Here is a 27,703-nt window from a genome sequence, read left to right as displayed (position 1 = left end):
TTTGTGGGCAAGATGAGCACCTGCAGATTTTGCTGTGTGAGAGTCCTCCGCAAGAACAACTCCACAAATCAGGTCCACACTTGTAAGCCAAAAATACAATTATCTAAACTTTCCCCTCCTCGTAGTATGTACAGTAAAAATGGAAATCGCCAGAGCACAACAGTACAACCATTGTCACACTCATGAGACCCCTCTGGGAAGGTCCTGGTGGGACTATGTCACAAGGTTTCTTGGGTGCCTAATGATTCTCCCCTCAGGTAGGACACTTGAGTTGTCATTTCCTCCCTCCCTCTTGACTCCATTGTTTGGGTTTTCCTTTCTTTCCTAATTAACCTGTTTGGTCATTGGAAAGTAGACAGTGGAGAGGCATTCTCCTTGGGAGGCTGAAGCTGTTTTCAGGCTGCTGTCTGCCCATGAAAGATGAGAATGTACAAGTAGAGCTAACTCTTTAGTCTTATTTTCTTGATGGAGTTCTGTTTGAAGAAATCCTTAAAACTTATCTTCTTTCTCGCCTAGCCAGTGCCCAGATGTGTTGGCAAGTTCCTTCTCCATATGGCACTGAGATGTCATGTATGTGTTTGCTGTTGCTTCTCCCATAACCTCCAGTTTCCCTCCTTTTATTGAAAATTGTACACCACCAACCCTCAGTGCATATGTATTCATATCTAGAGAATCACTTTAGATACCCAAGTTTACTGATATTTATCCCTAATGCAAAATTCTCTAACACTTGCATCCAGCCCATGCAGTCCTCCAATGTACTTTCAGTCGCCCCTGAGTGGCTTTGTGATGCCAATGCATGTCAAATGCTGCCTAAGTAGTTATGTTTTATTTTCTAGAGAACAATGACAGAAAATTCTCTATATATTCAGTACAGGCTCAATATTCTTTCTCCACAATGCTTGGTCAAATTTCTAGATGTGGAGCTTTAAGGAAAGAAGGCTGACGACACAGGCACCTTGGCTATGTGATCTCGCAGTAGAGGAATCACACTTGACTTAACTCTCTTTTCTCTGCAGATGCATTATCTCTACATAACCGATTCTCATGCTCTGGATGCTCAAGGTAGCTTTAGCTAATTCTGTGCTGATGGGGTGAGGGATATTGCTGCTGTCTGCCTTGCCAGACTCTGTGCTAGCTCTCTCTGTACTCTTTCCCCATGATAAGTTTGTAAGCTCAGTTATATCACTCAATGTGTGCTAATTAACCTTTCTGACCTCTGCTCAAAGAGCTATATATGCTCATTAGGCATTCATTTTGCTTTATAACAGGCCAGATTTGGTGGGTTTAACCCATCCTTGTCACCTAGCTCCTAGCTTTTAGTCTCAAGTTTATGATCCTCAATGTCAGTCAATTATTTGTTTGTCTTTTTTATAGAAAACAGTTTTTAGAAATATAATATTCTGATTACAGTTTTCCTCTTCCTACTTCTCCCACTTCCTCCCCACATCCCCTCCCATCTGGATACACACCTTTTCTGTCTCTCATTAGAAAACAAGCAGGCACCTAAGAAATAACAATAAAAGAATATAAAAATTGGAATAGGACAAACAAAAAAAAAAAAAAAAGAAAGAAAGAAAAACCTGAAAAATGCATCTTGATGCAGAGACACACACATTTACACAAATGGGAATCTCATAAAAACTTGAAACTGGAAGCCATAATATATAAGCACAGGACTTGTAAGAGTTTTTAAAAATGCTCTGATTCAACATAAGATGAAGAACTTCCTCTGATGCCATTCATTTCATTTTCGGTTGGCCATCTACTGCTGGGCATGCGCCCAATCTTTAAGGGTCATTTGTTTCTCCAGTGCGACTCCTTTGGGGAAAAAACCCTAATTTATCCTTTGGTTTCACTTTTCAACTGGAGATAGGTTCTGGTCTTGGGGTAGGAGCTTGTGGCCACTTTTCCTTTCAGCTCTAGAATATAGTGCAGACCCTGTGCAGCTGTCACAGTCTCTATGCGTTTATAGGAGCACCATTCCTGTTGTGTATAGATGGCTTTGATGCCTTGGTGTTCTCTATCCCATTTGGCACTTACACTTTTTCTACCTTCTCTTTCTCAGAGTTCTCTGAGTTCTGAAGGGAGGGATTTGATGGAGATGTCCTATTTAGAGCTGAGTATTCTAAGGTATATCACTCTGCATATTTTCTGGCTGAAAACCTCTGTATTTCTTCCCATCTCTTACATGAAGAAGCATATCTGATGATGGCTGAGCAAGGCATGGATCTATGAGTGTAGCAGAATGTCTTTAAGAGTCATGTTATTGCTATGTTCTTTTAGCAGAACAGTAGTATTTGGTTTTCCCCTAGTTCCGTGACCTATCTAGTCTCAGGTTCTTTGCCAAAAAAAAAAAAAAAAAAAAAAAAAAACCAGCATTGGATATGGGTTCATCTTATGGAGTAGGCCTTAACTGAAATCAGATATTGGTTGGTTACTCCAACACACTTTGTGCCACTATTGCACCACTCTCTCTTGCAGGCAGGTCACCATTTTAGATGGAAGATTTCACAGTTTGGATGGTGCTTACTTTTCTCTTTTGGTAGTATGCAGAGAACCTTTCAGTACTATGAATGCTCATCAGTAAGAGTGAAGGCTGTAGGTTGGCACTACCTAGACTTCTCTATGCTCAATGAGTTGTGTAAGTGTTGCCTTTAGCAACAGGGTCTTAACATCAGTTTGTGGAGAGAACCTATAGCAGTAGCATGAATTGTTTGAGGTCTCCCAGACTTCTTTAGACAAGAATTCAGTTAGATATTATCCCATTTCTGGTACTAGAAGCTTCATTTAGTGATGAGAAATGTCCAGTTGGGACTCAGTCTTACTCATATTTGGTGATCTCATTTAGTTCATCTTCATATACATATGCATACATATGTACATATATACACACATATAAATATGTACATGTGTACATATACATACATATACATATATACAAACACATTTATATATGTGTGTCTATACACACACACACACACACACACACACACACACACACATATATCTTCCACCCAAGTGGCCCTTAATTTTAATAATCCTTCCCCATATTCTCTTCCTTGGTCCCCTCTTCCCTCCCACTCCCCATCTGATCCTCTCATTGTACACCCCTCTTAGTCCATCTGTTCCAATGGTTCTCAACTTTTGGTTGTAACCTCTTTGGAGCTTGAACAACCCTTTCACCAAGTTACCTAAGACCATCAGAAAACACAGATATTTAAGTTATAATTCATAACAGTGGCAAAAAATTACAGCTACGAAGTAGCAACAAAATAATTTTATGGGTTGGAGGCTACCACACCGTGAGGAACTGTATCAAAGGGTGTAGCATTAGGAAGGTTGAGAACCACTGATTCCATTTCCCCCTCCTGAAGAGATCCTTCCTTCCCCCTTGTAGTCCCTTATGCTATACTTAACCTCTGTGATTCTGTAGAGTGTCGCTTGCTTATCAATGACGTAACAGCTAGCATCCACATATAAGTTAATATATACCATATTTATTTCTTTCTGGGTCCATTACCTCACCCAGAGCAGTTATTTCTCTAGCTTCATTTATTTACATAAGAATTTCATGAACTCATGCTTTACCTGTTGAATAAATTTCTTTGTCCACTCATCCATTGATAGAAATGCAGGTTGTTTCCAATTTCAATCTATTATGGATTACAGCAACAATGAACATGGTTTGGTAAATGGCTCTGTAATATGATGAAACAGCCTTTGGGGGGTATGCCGGCGAGTGGTATAGATAGATCTTGAAATAGATTGATCCTCACGTTCAATCTTTTGCATTTCTTCTTTTGAGAATTCTCTGTTGAGATCTGTACCCAATTTTTAAATTGGGTTATTTGTTTTCTTGATATCAAGTCTATTTATTTTTTTAGTTCTTTATATATTTTGGACATTAGCTCTCTAGAAGATATATAGTTAGCAAAAATATTTTCCCATTCTTTAGCCTGGTGTTTTTGTCCAAATATTTGACATGCAGAAGATTTTCAGTTCTGTTTATTTGAGTTCTTGTTTGTTTGTTGTTTGCTTGCTTGGTTTGGTTTGGATTTTCCAGACAGGGTTACTCTGTGTAACCGTAACTGTCCTGGAACTAACTTTTAGACCAAGTTGGCCTTGAACTCAGAGTTTTACATGTCTTTGCCTCCTAAGTACTGGGATTAAAGGTGTGTGCCACCATACCAGGTGAGGTCCCATTTATAAATTATGTTTTTAGTGTATGTGCTATTGGTATTGTGTTCATAAAGTCTTTTCCTCTGCCAGTGAGTTTAAGACTAGTCTCCACTTTTTCCTCTATCAAATTCAGGGCTTCTGACCTTATTCTGAGGTCTTTGGTACATTTAGAGTTGAGTTTTGAGCTGAGTGATAAGTATGAATCTATTTGGATGCTTCTATATTCAGCCATCCAGTTTTTTAGACTAAATTTTTGAACCCTGTTTTTGTATAAGTTGGAACATGAGGGGATATATGAAAGGGAAACAACAACAACAACAACAACACACACATAGTGGTTGTAAACATGTTTTTGTTTTGATGTTCTGGCTGTCATACTAACTGTTTCTCTTACCCACTCATCTAATGGGGCTCCTCGTGTTTTTAATGGTCCAATTGCTCTCTTACATTCAGCATTTGCATTCTCATACTCCATAATCAGTTTCAATCCCTGTCTGTTCTCAGGATCTGGTATGACTCTATCTAGAGCTGAACCCAATCTTTGTAAGAATTCTGTGAAGGCTTCTCCAAGGCCTTGAAATACCTCAGTAAATGAACTGGTGGTTTTTTTACCAAGCTCCTCAACCATGTCCCAAGCTCTTAAGGCTACAACACAACATTGATCAATTACTACATCTTCAGATCAGGTGTTTTCTCTTAAGTCAGCCTAATGCTCTTCACCAAGCAGTTGATCTTTAACAACATTTAGTCTCCTTGTCATATTATGTTGTTCTATTCTCGGGGCTTCATTTCTCCACTACAATAACCACTGTAACTGTTGAGCAGCTTCTAACACAGATGACGCCAATCCCTCTACTCTGAGGGAGTAAGTCTATGTAATATAGCCCAGTTACTTAACATTTGTTTAATATAAGCTGAAAGCATTTCAAGCTAAATGCATTTAAAATGCTTTAAATCTAGTGTATCTACTGGACACCATGCCATCTCATCATAAGCCTGACCACCATCAATTAGCAGGGATATGTTGTGTAAAGACTGGAAATGCTGATGTTGTCTGTGTACCCTAGAGAATTCCTCTATTGGAGCACTTGTCTCCAAAGCCCTTTTGGCCTGTCTGCTTTCCAGTTCCTCTAGAATCTTTACAGCCTCTCCGGCTTCCCATTTTTCTCTGCCCCCTTCCCCACACTGGTGCTCTGGACACCTGGTGTGATTGTGGGAAACACTGGCTCTCAGTTACCAGGTGGTTTCCCTTTACCAGCAGCACTTTTTGTTTTCCAAATGCTTCAACCTCTACTCGCAAATTCTCTAGTTGTACTGCCAACTCTGCAATTCTTTCCTGAATGCTAGAATTTACTGACCCTTCTGGTTTTTGTATCTTATCGGTCTTTCTTCCAATCTTTTAAAACATGTTATACAGTAAAAAGACCAAGAAAAAAAAAATCCCTCTGGGTATAAAGTAGGAAAGAACTTTGCAGCAGCAGCTGCCATTTTGCTGACACTCTGAAACAGCATTGCTGTATCTTCAAAACTTCTATCTTCCTCCACAACATTAGACGTTAAGTTACCCATTACGCCCAAAGCATATTGGGCACCACCTATGGGTTTTACCTTTTTCAAACCTACTTTATTTGGGCTCTTTAAATGCTGATACCTTAAGAGAGAAAGAAGATTTATGGGAACAAAAGTAGATCTTATTGAATTAAGTTCTTGAGAGCAATTCTCCTGGTGGAGTTGGCAAGATTTCAGCAGACCAGCAATTCCAACAAAGTTGCTGCTGGAACCTGGAACAACAGCCAGAGCCTGGAGCATTGAAGAAGCCTTCATTGGTGTGGTTCTCTCTAGGAGCATCTTGAAGTGGAGCGATGAACAGTCAAACAATACTAAGACACACACACACAAACACACACACACACACACACACACACACACACACACTCAAAGTCTTTACTAGGATGCTTTTCAGCTGGCAAAAACCAAGTCCCCCCCCCCCCCATGGTTTGACTTCTGAGTAGATAAACATTACCTGTTCTCTCACAAGTCTGTTCCCCATGCCACACTTGAGATCCAATAACATGTTTACATCTACCACACACACACTTATGTACTTATTTCCATGTCATACTCTGCTTTGTGTGCTTCTGGGTTTAGGATCAACTTGTTATACACATGCATTTTGGAGGCATCAGTCATTAATCTATGAGGGCATGTTTGGTCAGCTGTATGAGAAATAAAGACTTTTTAGGATGTCCATCTGTTTGCTGAGCTATCAAAAGGTCACTGATATGTTGTTGTTAGTTCACACTGAATTGAGTCTTCTGAGGAAGTTTTCCAATCAGCTTTTCCCTTGGCTGCTCAAACCTCACACAAAACTCAGCTTCTTTGCTCTTAACTCCCCCTTTTCTGACGGCCTGGATACTGCTCTGTCCTAGTTTCTGTTTCTAGACAGGCATACCACAAACTGTGCTATGTATAAAGAATAAAGTTTAGACAGTAGTTCTAGAGGCTGGATGCCCAAGAGCATGGGGTTGTATTAAGTCTTGACATAGTGCGGAGGAGGCAGGAACCATGTGGTAAGGCAGAGTTTGCTGCCTTCAGCCTCTCTTCTCTTAATTACCAATTTTTAGGTTTAAGATTTATGTGTGTGTGTGTGTGTGTGTGTATATATATGCATATATGTATATACATGTATATATATAATTTTGTTCATTATTGCATCTCTTCCCCCTTATCCCTCTTCTCCCTTCTTCCCTCATCACTCCTCTCTCTCTCTCTCTCTCTCTCTCTCTCTCTGTGTGTGTGTGTGTGTGTGTGTGTGTGTGTGTGTGTGTGTGTGTGTACCCTCATGCAAAACAGTGCACCTATGGAGGTCAGAAGACAACTGTCCGAAGTGCAGTCTCTCCTTTCACTATGGGTTCCTTAGAATTAATATTAAATCTCTATGTTTGCACAGCAAGAGTCTTTCCTACTGAACCATTTCACTGGTGATCTTCCTCTTCTTGAAAAGCCACAAATGCCATGACGGGTACCTACCTTCAAGACTTCATTTAATCCTAATTGCACTCCAGACTCTCAAGTGGAAATTTCTGGCACATAATCTCAGAGGATATATACAAACATGCTTTTTCCTTTTCTCTGAACAGAATCTGAATGTGTGTGTGTGTGCGCGCGCGTGCACTCTCATGCACGCACGCATACCCCACAGATGATATTGTGACCCTAAAACACACTGATTTTTTTTACCTTAAGATCTGTCTTATTTGACTGGAAAATTAGCTTCCCTGGTGACCATGACTTTTCCTACTTGTAAGTGCTGCTTCTCTGAGGGCTACAGGACTTAGCATGGTTGATGCAATAAAGTTGTGGCAAGGCAAGCATTAGTTAACAAGACACTAGCCAAACCTCAGACCTTCTTTACCTAGAAGATCAATTAAAAGGAGAATTAACCTGATTCACTGAGATCTGCTGAGATATCTAATATATAATGGAAACTATAAGAGGAATCAAGCTTTTGAGATCAGCCCCTTAACCCTCCTTTCCCCAGACCTGTGGTGACTCTTCACAATGGGTTAGAAAACATCCTTTGAGATAGTCCAGTCAGAAACATTCTTTGTGTTCTGTGGGGCTCGCAGCCCTCTCCTAATTCTCTGATCATCACAGCAAAGTCATACTGAGCCTGGGAACCCTGGAACAACAGCTCCCAACACTATCTTTGTCTGTGTGAGCCTCCAAATCCTTCTGTTAGCATTAAGATTGCCTTCAGTAGTTGTTCACTACAGTTTTGTGCTATTTATTTCTTGATTTTCCTCCTCCTCCCTTTCCCTTCCCCTTCTCTTTCTCCTCCTTCTTCTTTTCTCCTTCTCCTTTCTTTTCTTCCTCTTCCTCCTCACTCTTCTTTCTCCCTTCTTTTCCTCTTCTTCTTTTTTTTCCAGCCATGTTATTTGAGAAGGCTATTACAAAATGATGCATTATTTTATGAGGTAGTATTTATAAATTACTTGCTTTCCATGTTCAGCATTTAGATTTCCATTTCATCATTTCATTTACTTTACATACTTAGGAAAAGTATAATGTTTTACTCATTGTGTAGAACATTGGCTCTGAATTATCACACCCTGTCACAGATCAGGTTTGCATAGGCTCTGCATCATGTCCTGCAATGTCTGCTACTCTCTCCTCAACCCCCACCAGACTGTATATTCTTATTGCAATTTAAAGTTAATAAAACAATGCATCAGGAATTCCATCACATTGTTTGCTGATAATATCAATAAGTATTTCTTGGGTGTGAATATGTTAAACCAGGCAGTGTATCCGCTTCTCACAAAGAGAGGAGGAGTGAGGGGAGTGAGAACATGGAGGAAAACTAAACCTTTGGCAAAACCGGCAAAGCATATTGAAATTCACTCACCTTAAAGCCCAGAAGCCCTGTGACAGGAGTGCCTCCTTATAAGGAAGAAAGTATCCAGGAACTGGACAAAGGTGGCCAGGTCACCTACCCTGTTAACATCTCAGTAGGTTTCAGGTTCCTGAGCACCTGATTTTCTCCTTTTCCAGGCTGAACAGCTTTTTTACATTGACCATAGATTAAGGGAAAGTATCTTTTCTCTGTTTCAGGAATACCAAATTGATATATTTTTTGCTCAAACCTGGACAGACAGTCGCCTTCGATTTAACAGCACCATGAAAATACTAACTCTGAACAGCAACATGGTGGGCCTGATATGGATCCCAGACACCATCTTTCGAAACTCTAAAACAGCAGAGGCTCACTGGATCACCACACCCAACCAGCTCCTCAGAATCTGGAATGATGGGAAAATCCTTTACACATTAAGGTAAAATGCTGCATAGCTCTCTTTTGAGTTTTAAAAACTGATTGTTAGTGGTACCTAAGATGGTACACAAACAGAGGAGAATAGATTTATTGAGGCCTGACTTGCGAAAAACAAAAGACATTTCTGTCTCAGATATTCATCTTCTTGAGGCTCAAGGGTACAAAGTGCTTTCATGGAACACAAAGGACTACAGTACAACCCAAGATGGGAAATCCTTGCTGGGCAGATATTCTTCCCAGAGTGCTCTCTGCCACTCCTCTTTGAATGTCTTTGTGGACTTCCTGGGAACTTAACTTCCAAAGACAGCATGTCTTCTGCATATTAGATCACAGGTGCTAAGGAAAGAGGGACCTTAAAAAGGTCTTTCTTTCCTTAGAACTCAGAACCCCATGTGAATGGTCTGCCTCCTTAAAATAAATGGAAAGGATTAAGGACCAGGAAAAGATGATCAGTCCACCTACTCTGTTACAGGTTTCAGGTTCCTAGGTACCTGCCTGTCTCCTTTATCAGGCCAAGGGACATTTCAGACTGACCATAGAATAAGGGAAAAACGCAGCTTCCTTTGACACATACTCCTTTTCCCAGGCTCCCTTAAGCGTTCTTTCCTCATAGTGTCTAAATTTTTCCTTCGTTCCATATTCATTATAGAGATTTTAATTACGAGTGACGAGTGATTATGGCACTGTGGAGAAATTGTGATATCTAACACTGAAGTTTTCATAGCGCCAGAAGACACATACTGACATCAAAATATGAAGGCAATATCAGAGTCCAAGGGAAGTAAATTTCCAGACAGGGACCAACAGAAAGAACAATAAAGACCCACCGCAGGGAAGTTTAGTGATGAAAAGGCTGAGAAATACAGAGTTTGTCACAGGCTTCTCATCAATCATAAAGGCCTAGGAAGGAGACTCTGAAGAAAAGCTGATCTGGAGCAAACCAGTATTGAACCTGGATCCTGGTCCTGGATCCCTCCTTAGAATGTTGACCCACATGGCACATGAAATGTGTTCACATAGTACAGCTGCCACCTGCCTGGGGCAGTGGAGAGAGATGTTCAAGAAATAAATGCTATGGAAATAGATGAGTTTGGCCTAATTCCTATGTGGACCGACATACCAGTTTCAAGTGGAAGTTTTATTAAGACAAATTGAAACAGTGGCTTAGAAAAGAGCAGCTACTGTTTTTCTCCACTATGACTTGGCTTGTGTTTCTAAACACTGTTGGAGTTTTACTAAAATTTCCTCTGCTATTTGCTAGTTAAAAGCAAAACAGAATATCACAGTAACAAAGCAACCAACGGGTCCCAGTGAGTGAGCCAGAGTGAGGGTGACACTATGTCTTGGCATTACCACCATCATCCCCAAGCCTACTGTGTGATGCCTTACCTACCTTGGAGGCCTTGGCAATGCTGCTGCTGATCCCAAATGATGCTGGTCTCTTTCACAGGCTCACCATCAATGCAGAGTGCCAGCTGCAACTGCATAACTTCCCCATGGATGCCCATGCCTGCCCTCTGACCTTCTCAAGCTGTGAGTACACAGGCGTTTGCACCTGGGGTGGGAGCTTTGGAGCTGGATCTGGCCTCCCTGGGTCTGATTTCCAGGGTATAGTCCTATTGTTGGTGACACAGTTACTAAACAACTGGAGCAAGCCAGTAATAGCTGGGTCTTTGGCCATCAGGATGGTTTAACTCTAGACTTCATTACACAGAATGTTGCAAAGCAGGTAACTTTGGTTAAGGAGTGAGTGGCTTTGTTACTAATGGTGACATTGAAGGATTTAGAGGTTAATGTTGCATTCACTCTCCAAGGAGACCAATACTAATGGGCTCTGACTATTTATTGGGATCTTTTACCACATTTATTTTTAGGTTTAGTATTTTAAATATTTGGCTCCTAGTGAAGAAGGACAGATCTTCCCTGTGAATGTACTTGTTTTTCTCCTGGAGCAGATGGTGATTGATTTAAATGATTCCTACCAATCAGTGCATGAGTACATCCACAAGGAAATATCAAATATTGGATGCATTTGCAACCTTACAGAACTTTTAAGTAAAGGTCACTATGAAAATGTGCCTATTGGATTTATGGTGGTTTATTTTAAATGTGTTAATCACAAGCACTTACATATGTATGCATGACTCACAAACGTTTAAATAAGTGTATTGGTTTCCTTTAAAACAGAATATAAGGCATGCTTACAAATTTGAGGGAATCTCAGTCAGATAGACTGTGGCATCAGAGGACAGACAGCTTAGAATTGGTCTTAGGTTCAGAGAAATCCAAGATGCAACACAGAAATTCACTGACCTCTAGGCTTGGTAAGAAAAGATCTTGTGTAAAGACTAGTTAATAACTAGTTTACTCTAAACTTCCTGTATTTGGGGATGGCCCAAATGGCTGGTACCCAGCACTTGAATGTGCATGTCTTTGGTGTGTTAAACAAACACAAAGATCTCTTTGGGACATTGTTCTCTGTATTTAAAAGTCAGAGGATGGCCAGCTCCCCTGCAGTCTTGTGTGCTGCTTGGGCACATGTAGACTCCTTGAGTGACTCTCAGTGATCTCTGCAGGCTGTATTTATCAGTGGCCAGCTGTTTCTGCTGTTCTTTCCAACGTGTCGACATGCTGTTAACTCATCTATTTAGTTTTTAATTTAAGTGCTTATTTTATACAGCCTGGCTTTGCATTTGTTCCTTTTTCTAATCTCCTACTCAATTTTGGATTTCTTTACCAAATTTTCAATGACATCTATTTTCAAAAAAGAGTAAAAAATAATTCATCTCTGTGAGACACATTTGCACAATTACTTGCTGAGTCATTCATTAATTTGAGTTAATGTTTCCTAGGAACTCTTCTCAGAATGTCTTCAGGACTTTTTTTGAGGCCTTATGCTTTCTAAGCATGTGTTGAGCTGAACTCAGCCTGCACCCAGCTCCACATCTTTGCAAGTGACTCCTGTCCCCTAGCCCATGGTAACTATTGACCTGGGTTGTATCACTATGCTTAGGTAGTTAGTGTCTGGCCTCTTTTACTCAGCAGGATGTCGCTGTGACTTATTCATATTGGCTCATTAGTTAGTAGTTCATTTTTCTATCACTTTAAAGTTTAAGCCTGAGAAGCTGGTTTATACATATGGTGTGAACTTAGATCTATACATTCTTGAAATTTCAGGCTCCAGAGTATCAGTTCCTAAGTTAGAAAAGCATGTTTACTCTTACATTCCTTCACAGGCAGGGTGGATCTGAGTTCCTTTTAGACAGTCTTCAAAAGACCTCCAGCTGAGGGCTTTTGTCTCTGCAATCTTATTTTCTGCCAGGCCCTGCCCTGATCCTGCTCTTGTTGCTAGCTTAGGTGGAACCCTCCGGCTCCGGCTCCGGAGGAAGCCAGCACAGATGGCAGGCCCTGAGCGCTCCAGCTGGGACATCCCCTTAACATTCTTGTTTCTTCCTCTTTTCAGTTTCCCTTACTGCCAACATGCTTTAAAAACCTATTTAACTATTTTGCAAAAGCATTTAAAGCTTCCATTCCAGAAAAAGATTATCTATGCATGACACTTGCTCTATTTCCATAGAGAAAATAGCTTATAGAAATAATTTAGTATGTAAAAAGAATAGATATACTTATGTATATCTAGTTTTTTACACATACACACACACACACACGTGTGTGTGTGTGTGTGTGTGTGTGTGTGTGTGTGTGTATGCATTCTCCCTTCTGACACTAGTTAGTAATTATAGGAAGCAGTCTGTTATAATTTGTGAGATGAACGATAATTAATTCTGTGTCTGATATAGAACTATTGTGTAAGGTGGTTACAGTGAATATAAAGGATTCTTGACTAAGAGTCATATAACAGGATATATACTTCATATATATATATATTAAATGTTTTAAAACATTTACTAAAAAACGTTCTCTGTGTGTGTTTTGACTGCTGTGTTTATCTACGAACCATCTGGCACCCTTGAAGGAGGTCAGAGAGTGACATATATCTGTCTGGAGCTGGAGTTACACATGGTTGTGAGCCACACCTTGTGGGTTCTGGGAGTTGAACTTGGGTCTTCTGTAACATCAGTATTCATTCTGAACTGCTGAGCTGTCACTACAGCCCCTATAATCTCTGTCTTGGGCTGTTTTGTAGAAAAACAAGTTAAAAGACAAAATATGTAGAAATTGCTATTTTAATTTTAGTTCTTTCTTTATAATTATTTTGATACAGTTTATTTCCTTATTGGTTTTCTCTTGGTTAAATATCAGCATTATGAGAAAATCTTTTCCCTGCTTGGCTGGGTGACCAGCGTATATTACTATGAACATTAGTTCTTTTGTGGTTTAATTTCCAGAACTTGTATGGCTTTTGAAATGTTGCTGGTGCTGATGTTTCACAGCTATAATGTGCAGGTGCTTGCTCATCAACTCACAGATTAAAATATGTCCAGATGTATGCATTATTAGCTTAAAACCACCTAGGTGCAGGTATATCGATTGCAACTAACATACAGAGCACCATAGCTCAGAAACCTCAAATCACTTCTCAGTTGGATCCTTACTGTTCACATGACTGGCTGGTTGCTTTGGCTGCTGCTGTTGCCCAGTGCTACCAGAGAGATCCTTGTGGATGGATGCAACTGCCTGGGAAGGACCCAGAGATTCTGGAAGGTGTTTTAAATTGTATATTGCTTTATCAGTATCCTGAGGTACAAACAATTTAAGTCTTACCATCATAAGATGTGTGTGTGTGTGTGTGTGTGTGTGTGTGTGTGTGTGTGTGTGTGTATGAAAGCAACAGCAAATGAGTAGAGTCAGTTCTATTTCCTTTGCATGAATTGCTTATTCACTGAGTCAACTCATCAATCCTCTGTGTATTTTTATTATAACTTAAAAATGAAACAAATGTTATAAATAGGTGATATACAAAGGGAAAATAAGCACATAAGGAAGCTTCAAATCATTAACGGCTAGTGGATATAATGATTGGAATGATGGAAGAAGACACTGCATATTCTGTTGACGGGAATATAAAATGTCAGAATACAGAAAGCCATTTAGAAGTTTTTTCCTAATCTAGAAGCAGACTAGGAGAACTAAATAGTGCAGAGTTAGAAATCAAGCCCTGAAAACCAAAGTACATGATCAAGTATTCCTGAAGACGTCCCTATGGTTATTCCTGAAGACCCATCTGTGGATTTTCACGAACATTACTGCCTTTTTTTCCCCTGGACACAGATTCTCTGTGTACCCCAAGTGTCTCAGTGCTGGAGCAATAAGCACACATCATCTTGTCTAGCTGTAACCGATCCCTAGTGGAAAACACCCCCATGCCTGTCAGAGCATGGGTTGGTGAGAAAGATGCTTTCGGAACCTTAAACTGGACTCCCCAGCACCCAAAATAAGCCAGTCACTGATTTGGGCAACAAGCTGGTTGTGCTACCACAGAATGTGAGCTGAATGAGAATCCTCACGGCCCACTCATGTGCGGTCATAAGGATTCTTGAAGTGACTGGGAAGTGAAAGCTGAGGGTGACTGAATCTAAAGAAAAACGGGCTAAATGAATGGGAAGCCAGCGTGTTGCTGGATGTAAATCTTTAATTGTATCAGGAAGATAATGCCTCACAAAGCTTCAGTGCAATCCATGTGAAAACTCCAGCTAGACTTTGGCCTCAAAATTGGCCAGTTAGTCTTAACATCTTCAAGAAAACTGCAAAAACTCCAGAATGACCAAATTACTATTACTATTACTATTGCTGCTGCTGCTGCTGCTGCTGCTGCTGCTGCTGCTGCTGCTGCTACTGCTACTACTACTGGTGTTTTTAGAGACAGGGTTTACAGGCTGGCCTCAAACTCAGAGATCCACTTGCCTCCACATCTGTTTCTGCCTCTTTCTCTTCTTTTGCTTCTTCCTCTCAAGTGCTGGCATTAAAGGCATGTGCCACCACTGCCCAGCAAAATATTCTTTTTTGAAGAACAAATTTATGTGCCTCATGCTTGTGATTTCAAACCTACTAACCTGCTACAGTCACCAAGTCAGCGCACTGGTCCCGTCAGGATGATACACATATGGACCATGGAATGGCAAGGGAAGTCCTGAAATGTAGACAGTGTGTTCATGGTTAGTTAATGTTTGATAAGGGTACCACGATAACTCAGTGGGAAAGCATGGCCTTTTCCACTGACACTATTGAAATGCTGACATATGTATGTGCCAAAGAAGGAAATTGCACTCCAAAGCCAAGCTAAGCAGCCTTTGGAAGATAACGAATGGGTCCTTGTGACGGAGGGTCAGCTGATGGCAGCTTAGCTGCAGAACCAGAGGTACAAATAACAAAGGAAAAAAATAGACAAAGCGGGTGCTGTGGTGTTGAAAACTGTCATACCTCAAAGGACACCATCAAGATAGTGAAAGGTCAGCCTCCAGAGAAAAGAGATGGCTGTATGTCATACATCTGAAATCTCATTCCATAGGGCAGCTGCATGCCCAGGAGAAATGGCATCTGGTTAGTCATACCAGGTGCTCAGTTATGAGACATTTCGATAAAAGAAGGAAATACGTTAACCTGTTATTAGCTGGAAATTAATTTTCCCATCCATAACAGTTAACCTCACATTTATCAAAATTGTATGACTGTTACATGTATTTTGTTTTCCTCTTAAGTATACTTCAAGAACATACATATGCTGGAAAGTAGTAAATGTCAGTCAGCATTCAATGTTAGCTCCAGGAGGTATCAGGGAGTGGAGGGGACTGTGACCAACTTCTTCTTATGATGGTGGGGCAGTTGCTCTTCAATCTTAGCTAATTCCAGCTAAGACTGAACATTGCTGTGAGCTTGTGTCTCCCAGGAATGCCAGGAGCTACACCCATAAAGTTTCATTATTGTGACTGCCTAAATATGAGCTGAATGAAGATGAGGCCAATAGATATGCTAACACACATGGGGAAGGCTCAAGACGCTGCAAGCCCACAGAAAGAACTGGAGCAACCATGGAACGCTGAAACAGGGACAAACACTCTTTCCCAGAGAAGTGCACACCAACTAGTTATCCAGTGTCAAATGGTCAGCTCTGAAAACACACAGGTAACATTGTAAAGACTGAACAGGCTGTATTTACATGTGTGTCAACACATACATATACATTTATAAATATGCATTTAATAATAACTAGTGAAAAAAGAGGCCAGGAATTTTAAAAACGAGCTAGGATGGATATATGGGAGGGTTCTGTTGGAAGAAAGGGAACAGAGAAATAACGTAATTAATTATAAGTTCAAAAAAAATTGAAAGAATTAAGATTAAACCTATTTTGCCAGATACATTTAATTTTCAAAAGAATATTATATTCTGAGTTTTTCTAGGAATGCTTTCAGTATTTTTAAAAATTGGCAATAAACTTAGGAATATTCAAAGTAGAACTGAAACAGTTCAAGCTTAAGAACCAGGCTCACTCCTCCACACTCTCTGCCAGTCAGGCACTCTCCATTCTTTCTCTGAGATGTATCACAGTCTCTTTATTTGTAACTCCTTGTGTTCACACTTATATTCTTTCACAATATGCCTCAGACCAGTGCTACACCTTTAAAATGAGCTGCAAGCCATAGGTTTGCTCTTAGAATGCCCAAGATAGAGACAAGTGAAGTCGTATGTATGTATGTATGTATGTATGTATGTATGTATGTATGTATGTATACATTTCATATATATATATTTCAAATTATATCCCAATTGTTATTCCCTCACCCATATCCTCCCTCCTTCTTTCACCCTGCTTCCCTCTCCTAGTGCTCTGACAAGGACACTTTCCTCCTCCACCATCTGACAAGAGGCTGTCATGTCTCGTCAGGATAGTCTATATCCCCTTCCTCTGTGTGCTTGCAAGGCCGCCCTGCCAAGGGAAAGTGATCAAATCACGGGTACCAGAGTTCATGTCACAGGCAATCACCACTCCACCCTCCCCTCCATGCGGAGAATGAGCTGTCCATTGGCTTTGTCCTGTGAAGTCAATTTTAATACTACATTTTATTAAATTCATCTACCTAAGACACCATTTTGATATGGAATTAATATGAAAATATTGATATAGTTTAATCTACTACAACAAGATATATTAATAAGAAATCTTGGAAACCAGACCCTGATCCACACTCTGCACCCTGCAAGTCACATCTACAGGCTACTCTTAAAGAGAGGCAGCCTGTGGATGAAACTGACCCATCGCTGCACAGTGATGGCATATTTCCATGTCAGCTAGCAATATTTCAGTTCCTCTGTAGCCTATGCTTGGCTCAGGCTGCCATGTGGTGAGTGAACAGTCTGAGATGACACAACTGTCACCAAACAAGCCATGTAGTTTCCCACCTGTTTATTTAACATCAGTTCTTAATTCTAATTTTTCCACATTCCTCCCTATATTTCACCATCCCTCTGTGAGACTGGTCTTAACTAACACTAAAAAATCAATGCACATAAACCCACATAAAGGTTGATGTGTGTGCATGTGGTTAATGTAAGCCTCACATACCTGCAGGAAGCCTTCTGATTTTGTTTGATAAATCCTGTATCCTCTTTCACTATTGGAACTCAGGCTAACGGGATGAAGGTAGCATGTGCAGGGCAGAGCCACATAACAGTGCTCTTGCATTATGGCAACTGACATAGATATTTTACTAAGTGTGATAGTTAGATACCCCTGAGTATCCACAGAGGATTGTTTTAAGTGTCTCTCTCCATGACACCTAACACTATTCTGCTCACACCGCCCATAACACAGCACAAGAGGAGCCCATCAGCAGAGTTCATCACCCTTCATTCTTTATGCTGTCTCTAGATTACTTGTCATCACTACTGTTCTTGTTGCTGTCTGTAAGAAAATACCTGCAACAAGAGCAACATAAAGAAGGAAAGCACTAGTTTAGCTACGGTTGGGGGATGTAGCCTGTAATGGAAGGGAATTTCATGGTGGCCAAGCATGCGGGGAGTGCTCATCCTGGATCTGTAGACACAATGCAGAGATGGAGGCTGCTGCTTGGGCTTCTCTGCAATCCAGAATCTGGCCTATTGGATGGTGCTGCTCACACGCAGGATGGGCCTTCCGGCCTTAGTTGAGACTCTCTGGAAATACAGCCACACCCAGAGGCTCATCTCCCAGCTGATTCTAAATCCTGGAAAGTTGACAATCTAAGTTAACCTGCACAAGTCCACTCTGCCAAATTTGACACCCAAACACCACCTTTAAACCATAAGCTCCCACCTCTGGTCTTTGTAGGCTAGTAGCCATCTTTAAGTGCAAATTGCATTCAATCCTGTTTCAATCTCCATAGCCTTTAACAATTCCAATAATGTTTGAAAGTCCAAAGTCTCTTCTGAGACTCACAGAAATGTTACCATGAATTCTGACACAAAGGAAAAGTTATCATACTGTCAATATACAGTGGCACAGAGTAAACACTTCCAGGCCTAAAGGAAAGAAGGGGACATAGTAAGGAAAGGTCAGGCAAAAGCAAGATTATAATACAGCAGGAAAATCACCAAACCCTACAGCTCCATGCCTGGCATCTGGGGCTCCAATCTGCTTGAGTAGTCCTACCCTTCCTTTTTTTTTTTTTTTTTTTCACAGCTGCCAGTACTTGTAAACCTTTTGACTTCTTAGCTTCATGCAATGTGATCACAGGGCCTCCTTGCAGGAATTCAGATTGGGCTACACATTGCCTGACCTTAACAGTTTTCTAGAAGCTTGGAGAAAAAAACCTCAATGGCCCTGTAACTAAATCTTTCATGTGAGTCAAGTACTGTGTGAATGATGCTGCCATGTTCACATCTCTTCATGACTCTGTGATGAACGTTAGCTTGGGAGATGTTTCTCAGATCACCTCAAAGGGTTTATGGACTAAGCAAAGTGCTTAGTACCCATTGAGGCGAGCCATCAATGAGATTGTGATTCCCAGCAAGTGGGGGGCTTTCCCTCTTATGCTTGCTGACCTAGGAAAGAGAAGACAGGTGCTCTGTGGAAACTCCTGCTCTGCAGCAGAGGAATTAATCACCAAATAGCAAATGATACCCCATGCCAGCAGAGACCCTGTATCCTGGAAAGCGAATACTCGGGTAAGAAGAAAAGCATGCATCTCTTTCATGTGCAGACTGTCTTTCAAGTAGAGTGTTCACTAGCATCAGAACCTTCCAGACAAGTAGGCTCCAAAGTCCCACTATCAGGAGCATCTGTTTACATTCTCAAGTCCGTTTGCATTGGGGAAGCTGAAGAAATATTTGAGTACATTTCAGAGATCTGGCATAGTTAGCTTGCCCTGTGCATGAGGCCCAATATGCTACCCAAGTTTCCTATTAAGAGTTATATTGGTCCAACCTGAGCTGTGGGAGATGTAGCCTCAATCATCATCTCTGTCTGACATGCTTGTGGCATGGTTGAGAAGAAGTCTGATGCCCACAAGTCCCCTAAGCGAGGCAGATGAGCCTTGTTGGGGAACATGGCACATGAGCCCAATGTGAAGGGCATAGCGAAGGTTGGTTGCTTTCTCTACCCTACAAGATCATCCTGTGTAGCCCAGCACAGCCATACAGTCCCTTGGGAGAATCCATCTGCAGAATAGAAACTGTCAGAGTCAGTCACACTCACCCCCATGTGTGCCACAGATAGCTACATTGTTAGCTATTGTAGGAGCCTGTAAGGAGTATCTCTCACTCCCTCACTCAAGTCCCTTCTATCAAGGTCTGTCTTCTGCCCCTGAAATGAAAGAGGGAGTTTAAAGGGATTTTTACAGGTGACGAAAGTTTACTGACTTAAACTACCAACTGTGTATGCTCAAATTAGTGATGTTAAAATGTCACTCTCTCCTCTTTGTCACTTTAACCCCTCCCTCTAATAGTATTATTGACAAAGAGGAGGGATACCTGTGCTATCAACTACAGAAACAGGGCTGTGATTGACACTCTGCTTTCCACAGAATTGATGACAAGAAGGAAACACCGGTCATGGGACTACCGAGACACTTGATCCACCAAAGTCAAATATTACAGAATTAACCAAGTCAGAAAACATTCATGGTTCTAATACTACATAAGTAAAGACTAAAGTACATTTAAGAAAAACACCAGATCTTCAGCAGGCAGCAAAGGCCACATTCTTATAAGTTCCTTTGCAGTACTCAGACACTTTCTGCTCTTCATCCAGACAAATTCAAACAGTGCTGAGGACCCCTGGGGAGTATAGGAAAGGAACCAGGCAGGAAAGGCTGTTAGGATTCTGCTTCAGTCTACCTACCTGTGATGTCACTGTCTACCTGCCACAGGGGCGTGGCCCTGCCCAGTATATAAAAGGACAGACCAATCTCGCCCCTGCTTCTCTTACCTCCTATTCCCTTTTACTCTCTCTTACTTCTTTCTCTCTGTCTCTGTCTCTGTCTCTCTGTCTCTGTCTCTGTCTCTCTCTCTCTCTCTCTCTCTCTCTGGGTTATCCCTCCTCCCTTTCCTCCCCCCCCCCATGCTCATTTAATAAACTCATCTAATATCATTTCTGTTGCCTGGCATCTTATCTTATTTCTTATTATTAATTATAAAAAAAAAGGCTGCTTGTCTCTTCTAAGTTTTCAGAGTGCCGGCCGCCATTTTTACACTGTATTTTTCTTTGAAAAGCTTTAAAACCAGGCTCATCAGCATTAGGGAAAGCCTGGAGAGAGTGGATGCAGCAGGCAGAGAGAGAGTTCAATTCCTGTGCCTAGAGGACTCCTTTTTAAAAATTCCATTGATTTATCTATTTAATCACTTTACAGCCTGATTGCAGCCCCCTCCCTCCTCTCCTTCCAGTCCCTCTTAAGCCTCTAGGTAGGAAACTGGCCAGAACTCCCGCTGAGCACTGACTGTCTGATCAGTGCTGTTTTTTTATTATTCCAGTAGTGTGATAGGAAGGGATTGGGGAGGTTAAACCACAGTTTAAGCTCCATGGAGGGGAAACACAGTTTTGCTTTTCTAATTCTTTACAAGTTTTGTCCTTTATTCCTTGTTCTCTTTATCCAAAGTCTTACCAGGAAATGTTGTTGTAAAGTAAAAACGGATAATCTCCAGCTACACTGTGGCTATTTTCTTTCTTTCTGATTTTTCTGTTTATATGTATGTATTTTCTAAAATAAAATGAATGCGTCTTTAAAATAAAGATGGAACCAAGCACATTGTCCAGGGACCTGGGTCAGCCCTCACTACATCCAGGACTTAATAATAAACTCAGTGCTAGAACCAAAGCCCTCTGCTTCCATCTGTGTGTAACCAAGTGCCTCTAGAAAGTTTTAGAAACTACTTTTCCCACCCAATCTCATAATCATCAGTCATTTCATTCTTAAAAATTACCCTGGTGTTGAACTTTCCTTCCTGGAGAGGTAGGTCCATTCAGGTACATTTCCTTTGGCCAAGGACATTGCTGGCAGTTGGATGCAACGGAGCAGCATACGATAAAAAAGGGGAGGCCGTAGATGATGATATTATCAAGGGAGGACACTGGAATAAAAATGAAATGCATCCATACGATACGCATGCATTTCACCGGCACAGCTCTGCTACAGTACACCATTTTGGTTGAAAAAATTTAAAATATGCTCTTCTATGCTTGATACCTATGTCATTTGTAACAGTGTTCAAGTTGGAGCAATCATCAGGAAAAGACCATTGCTACTGCAATGATGTCACACAAATCTGAAAAAGTTCGCTAGCTCTCAGAGTTTCCAGAGTACTCAGTGGAGGAGAGAAGTCAATGTTAGTAAATCTCAAAGTTAGCATATGTGGCCTGGCTGCTGCCTTGAGGCAAACTGCTTGATCCTGTCCTGCTCCTGGCACTGGCTGATCCTGGCATAGTGCCACACACTGATTAGAGAGCAACAACAGTCCTTATTTCTGCACATGCCTTTCCTGTCAAACGGCAAGAAAACGCAGCCCAATGCACCCCTAATAGATGCAAAAACTGATCTGATGGACAGAAAGTGAGCCTGCTACTAGGTCACTAAACTCATGGGGTGGAGAAGCTCTGTGAGCTCAGCTTTTGTTTTCCCAAGTCCACCATTTTCTTATTTTGCCATCCTTTATCTCCAGGTGTGTATTAGATAAAATGAACCAATAACAAGGCCGATAATCTTATCTAGGGCTTTCTAGAATATACTCTGTCATCTCCACTCTTACTCTAACCACTGCCTCCTTTATGAATGAACAGAACACAAGGACAGCCATGCAGGAACCATCACTGCTACTCCTGTGTTTCTTCTTGCTATAGAAAGAAAACTAGGGAAGGCAAGGATCTTCAGATTCCTGGAGCTTCATAAGAAATCATCCCATCTTTCCTGGGGGAGAAAGGGACCAATTCCCCATCAAAGCAGTGTGGTTATTTTTATTTTTCAGGTAAACAGATTATCAAATTATCCTTCTTGGAGCCTCTCCCTCTGTGTAGTCCTTGTTTAATTGAATAGGTGGCGTGGTAAGCAGGGTGGGAATTGTCTCTCAGATCCTTATTCATCAGGTGCCACCTGAGGCAGTGGTCTCTGGAAACAGCTGCATTCCTGACTCATTGGCAGCTATACTGTTGTCTGGGCTCTTGAGCAGTACACTGTTTGTCTGCTCAGTGCTTAATATCCATTTTAATAGAAGTCAAGGTCAATGCTAGGATGACAAGCCAGGTGACACAAGGCAAACAACAATCACACATTACCTTAAAGATAGTTTTCTTTTTTCAAGAACTTCTTGTTTGTTTTTGAGATTATAATGTAATTACAACATTTCTCTTTTCCCTTTACTCCTGAAACACTCCCATATGCCCTTCCTTGCCCTCCTTCAAATTCATGGCCTTTTTTTTTCATTAATTGTTATTTCACATATGTATTTTATATGCATACATATTCCTAAATATAACCTTTTAAGTCCATATATTGTTATTTGTATCTTTATTTTCAGGGCTGGCCATTTCGCACTGGACACTCAATTAATGTGCTTTTTCATAGAGATGACCACCCCTTCCATTTTCAGCTTTACTAAGTTGCTTGTAGTTCTTTGTGTAGTGCTGAGGCCTCATAGGCTTTTCTCTGTCCATTTTTGCATGTTCTTTGCTTTCATGCTTGTTCAGCTCACATTTGGGCAGTCGTTGGTGAGAATCTTTGGGTGTGAATTCTGATGTTACCAGGAGACACAATCTTAGAAAAAACTCCCTGATCCCTTGCTTCTTACATCCTTTTTTCTCCCTCTTCTACAATATTTCCTGAGCCTTCATTATAGCAATGTTTTATAGATATATCCATTGAGCATGAGCTCCACAACTCTGCATTTTGATTGGTTGTGGTTTTCTCTGATTGTCTCCATATGTCACTAAGAAAAATTTTCTTAACAAGGGGTGAAGATTACACTTTATTTGTGGGTATAAGACAAATGTTTATACATTATTGTTAGGAATTATGCTGACCTAGTAATTTAGTGGTTTTAGATCCCCCTACAATAACCATGGTTTCACTGACAATAAATAGTTCACTAGATTTCCAGTACCAGGTACAGTTTCTATTTTTGAGTGGGTCTTAAGTCCAGTTAGAGAGATGTTAGTTAATGCCAAGGTATGTGTGCCTCTACTGTACCTGTAGGGCCATTGTACATAGTGGTGGCTGATGTAGTTCATAGGTGTCATAGTTGGGTAGGGCTGTTGGTTTCCCTCCTGCCTTTGGAAACATGCTTGGTGCCTTCTCATACCATGGAAGGCAGTCCTCAAGGAAGGGGCATTCAGAGAATTTCCTGCTCATGGATCTCTGGACCCTGTTTCTGAATGCATAGTGTCTTCAACAATAGGGACTTAGAGAATATACCATGTACATTTCTCCTTCTGGGTCTGGCTATCCCAATCAATATGATCTTTTCTGGTTCAATCCATTTATCTGAAAATTTCATGCATTTACTTTTCTTTACAGCTGAATAGTACTTCATAGAGTATGTGTACCACACTTTCATTATCTGTTAATCTCTTATAGGATATTTAGGTTATTTTCATTTCCTAGCTATTATCAATAGAGCAGCAATAAACATGACTGGGAAAGTACCTGTGGAGAAAGAATCCAAGTCCTTTAGAAACATGCTGAGTAGTGGTATAGGTGGGACATATGGTAGATTTGTTTTTAGTTTAGTTTAGTTTTGTTTTGTTTTGAAGATTTTCTAAACTGGTTTCCATAGGGACTGCACCAGTTTGCAATCACATCCTATCCAGAATTTGTTGTTGGTTGTTTCATTGATCTTTGCCATTCTGACTAGGATAGAATGAATCTCAAAGTTGTTTTGATATTTATTTTCCTAATTGCTAGGGATGATGACATTTTTATAAATACATACAGTTCTTAGACACTTTTTTCTTCTTTTGGAAACTCTATTCAGGTCCCAAGCTTCCCTCTTCCCCTTTTTTTTCCTTATTGAACTGGTTATTTGTTTTTTGGTTTGTATTGTTTTGTTTTTATATTTCTTTGCTGGTTTTGGTTGGTTGGTTTTGTTATTGTACCTTTTATTGTTGACTCTTCTGATTTTGAATTCATTGAATATTCTTAGTATTAAACCTCTGTGAGACATATAGCTGGCAAAGATTTTCTCCCATTCTGTGTCTTCCTCTTTGTCCACTTGCTTGTTTCTTTACCTGAACAGAAACACTTCAGTTTCATAAAGTCCCACATGTCAACTGCTGACCATAATTCTTGGCCAAATCGAGTCCTACTCAGAAAGTCCTATATCATGTAGGGTGCTGCCTAAGTTTTCTTTTAGCAATTTCAATGTTTCAGATTTCAGGTTTAGGTCTTTGATCCATTTGGAGTGTGTTTTTGTGGAAAGTGGTAGATATACGGCTAGTTTCATTCTTCTGCATGTGGAAGTTCAGTTTTCCCAGAACTATTTATTTAAGATGCTTTCTTTGGTCTACTTTATGTGTTGGCATCTCTTTTGAGTATAAGAAGCTGAAGTTACAGAATCAGATCTTATATTTGTTCCATTGGTCTATACATCTGTTTTTGTGCTATACCATATTATTTTTCTTAATACTTTTCTCTAATATATTTTAAGATATGGAATGGTAATACCTCCAATACTGTCATTTTTACTTCAGGTTGTTTTGTCTCAGGGTCTTTTGTGACTTCATACAAACTTAATGTTTTTTCCTATTTCTTCAGAAAATGAGGTAGGGGTTTTGATTGGGATTACACTGAATTTGTAAATAGTTTTTGGGAGAATGGTCACAATGTTAATTCTACTAATCCATGAACACGGAATGTTAAATATATTTTCTTCCTAAAATATTTCAAAGATCCACTTTTCTATTCTAACACACCTGTTCTGGTCATTTCTTTTGTAGACTAGACAGAAGCTAGAGTCATCTAGGAAGACAGGATTTTAACTAGGAAAATATCTCCATCAGACTGACCTTTAGGCATGTCTGTTGGAATTCTTCTTAATTGGTAATTGATTGAGGAGCTGTGATGCAGGTTCTTAACAGGTAGGCTTGGGTTGCATAAAAATCCAAACTGAGAAAACCATAAGTATCAAGCCACTAATCAGCAGTCCTCTGCGGACTTGGCTTCAATACTATCTCTCTGTTCTTGCCTTGAGCTCCCGTCCTGACTTTCCTCTGTGACGGACTACAACTTGTGAGGTGAAATAAACCATTTCTTCCCCATGTTGCTTTTGGTCATGGTCTTTGTCATAGCAATAGAAATTGAACTAAAAGAGAAAATGATATCAGGATTGTGATAGGACTGTGACAGTCCTGACTATCTTGTTTGGGGGAGAATTGTGGTAGCATCTAGAACTTTGGTCTGGAAAAGTTGTTAAGTGCACTGAGCTTACCGGGCACTAGAAGATGAGAATGTTGAGAGCAATTCAGGCAGTAGGTGCTTGCCTTGTAAAGTTTTACAGGAGAGCAAAGGTTGCATGGGACATTTAGGTGTTGTTTTGAATTAGGAGTCTGTTGTCTGATCTGTTAGACTTGAGGAATTAACTGTTACTGATGAGAGACCAGCATAGGTAAAGTGAAACCTTTGCTCCCCAGGGGTGATTGGATCTGGTACTCTCTAGTTGAGAAGTTAGCAGTGATTAAGAAGAGACCAGCATCACTGAGGAGAAATCTGGGATTATTTGCCTGGGGTTAAAACACAGAAACTGTGGTGTAGAGCAGATCAAGGGTATATATCATGCTGGCAGCTGAACTTGGTAACATACAACAGTCGTCTCCTGGTTTTGGCACAATGAAAGCTGTGGTATTTAAGGAATCACAAATAAACACACACACGCGCACACACACACACACACACACACACACACACACACACACACACCCCTAAGGCTTGGTAACATATGACAAGGTTGAGTCCTGGAAAAAGGTGAAGGAGGACATTAATAAAGGTGCAACCTCTTAAGACCCAAGAATATTAAAGATACCTGTACCATGGGATGACCACCAAGGACACTGGGATGCATGTTGTGGAGCAAACCTGAGCCTACGAGACAAGCTGTGTATGCTGCAGGTAGCAGAGCTGGGTCACTGGAATCTTTCAAGCCTTCTGGGAGCCAGAAGATTATGAGTGAATCCCACATGTCTGACATTGAGCTTTGCATAGGGTTGGGCTTTGGTTTGCTTTCCTTGGATAGTGACTCATAGAATGAGAAATATGTAAGTATATTGGGTTTTATAGGCACTCTCAGTTGGGGGACTTTCAACTTTAGAAAAGGTGTTAGATATTTTAAAGAGATTGAACTTTTAATGTGTTTGAGTTTTTTAAAGAGACAATGGGTCTTTTAAAAGTTATGTTTTATGTTGGGATATTAACATTAGATCTTGGTGATAACTCAGAAAGGAAAGGTTCTTGGCTTAATGGTGATGCTTGTGTTCCAAGTTAACAATGGGTCAGTTGTTCTGCTTAGTTTTTGTCATTGTGCCACAAGTTAATGTCATATTGGAAGAGCAAATTAGGAAACACCATTTTCTCCCTTAATCTCCACTCTTTTCTTAGAGGCTAATTGCTTAGTGCCATTAGCTTATTTGACAGTTTATAGTTAGATATGAAATCAAGACAGAGGTATTTACCAAGAGCTTTGCTTTCCACACATTAGAAGAAGCTGCCATAGCACTGGCTCACTCCTGAGCCAATGCACCTGACATAGCAAGGTGCAAAGGCCACAGAGAACAAAAGACTGTGCTACCTTCCCTGTTGTGCTTGGGTCTGTGATAAGCTATGAACAGTGCAGATGGACAAGTGTTTTGCTGTCAATTTAGCAGCATGAGGTGATGTAAATGAGAAATCTGTAGACTAAATCATGTCTTCTGCTGGGTGCTGAGACCCTATTATAACAGGGAAGAATGCCTGTCAATGCATTTTGATTATAAATGATTATCCCCACCCCCACTCCATCACACTTAGTCAATATTTTCAAGAAAGTTTCTTTAGGCAGCTTTGGAGAGATCAAAAACTCTGCTCTGGATTCCTAAACACATTCACAGTAGGCGCTTAATAGCTGTTTATTATGTGTAGGTGGCTGCCCAAGACACAACACCTGTATTAATAGCTTGGGAAGGTACACTCATGCAGTGTCTCATTTTGGAGAGCGACAGTTGACTAAGCATGTGGCTAGCTTCTTAAGAGAACACAGTTCATTATCTATGCAGCATTCTTATATCCGCAAGTTCTT

At 40.6% G+C, this 27,703-nt stretch overlaps 1 protein-coding gene across 1 annotated transcript in view; it reads left to right on the top strand.

The window, feature by feature from the left end:
• The window catches only part of Gabrg3 (gamma-aminobutyric acid type A receptor subunit gamma3), a 565,913-nt gene that overhangs the window by 327,796 nt on the left and 210,414 nt on the right, over nt 1-27,703 (top strand). The window contains exons 4-5 of the mRNA XM_051148645.1: nt 8,797-9,017; nt 10,467-10,549. Coding sequence (XP_051004602.1) covers nt 8,797-9,017; nt 10,467-10,549 — 304 coding nt within the window. The remainder of the gene's footprint in view (nt 1-8,796; nt 9,018-10,466; nt 10,550-27,703) is intronic.

Source organism: Acomys russatus, chromosome 7 (assembly GCF_903995435.1).
Source record: "Acomys russatus chromosome 7, mAcoRus1.1, whole genome shotgun sequence".
Taxonomy (NCBI): domain Eukaryota; kingdom Metazoa; phylum Chordata; class Mammalia; order Rodentia; family Muridae; genus Acomys; species Acomys russatus.
This window is presented reverse-complemented; position numbering and strand designations above follow the sequence as displayed.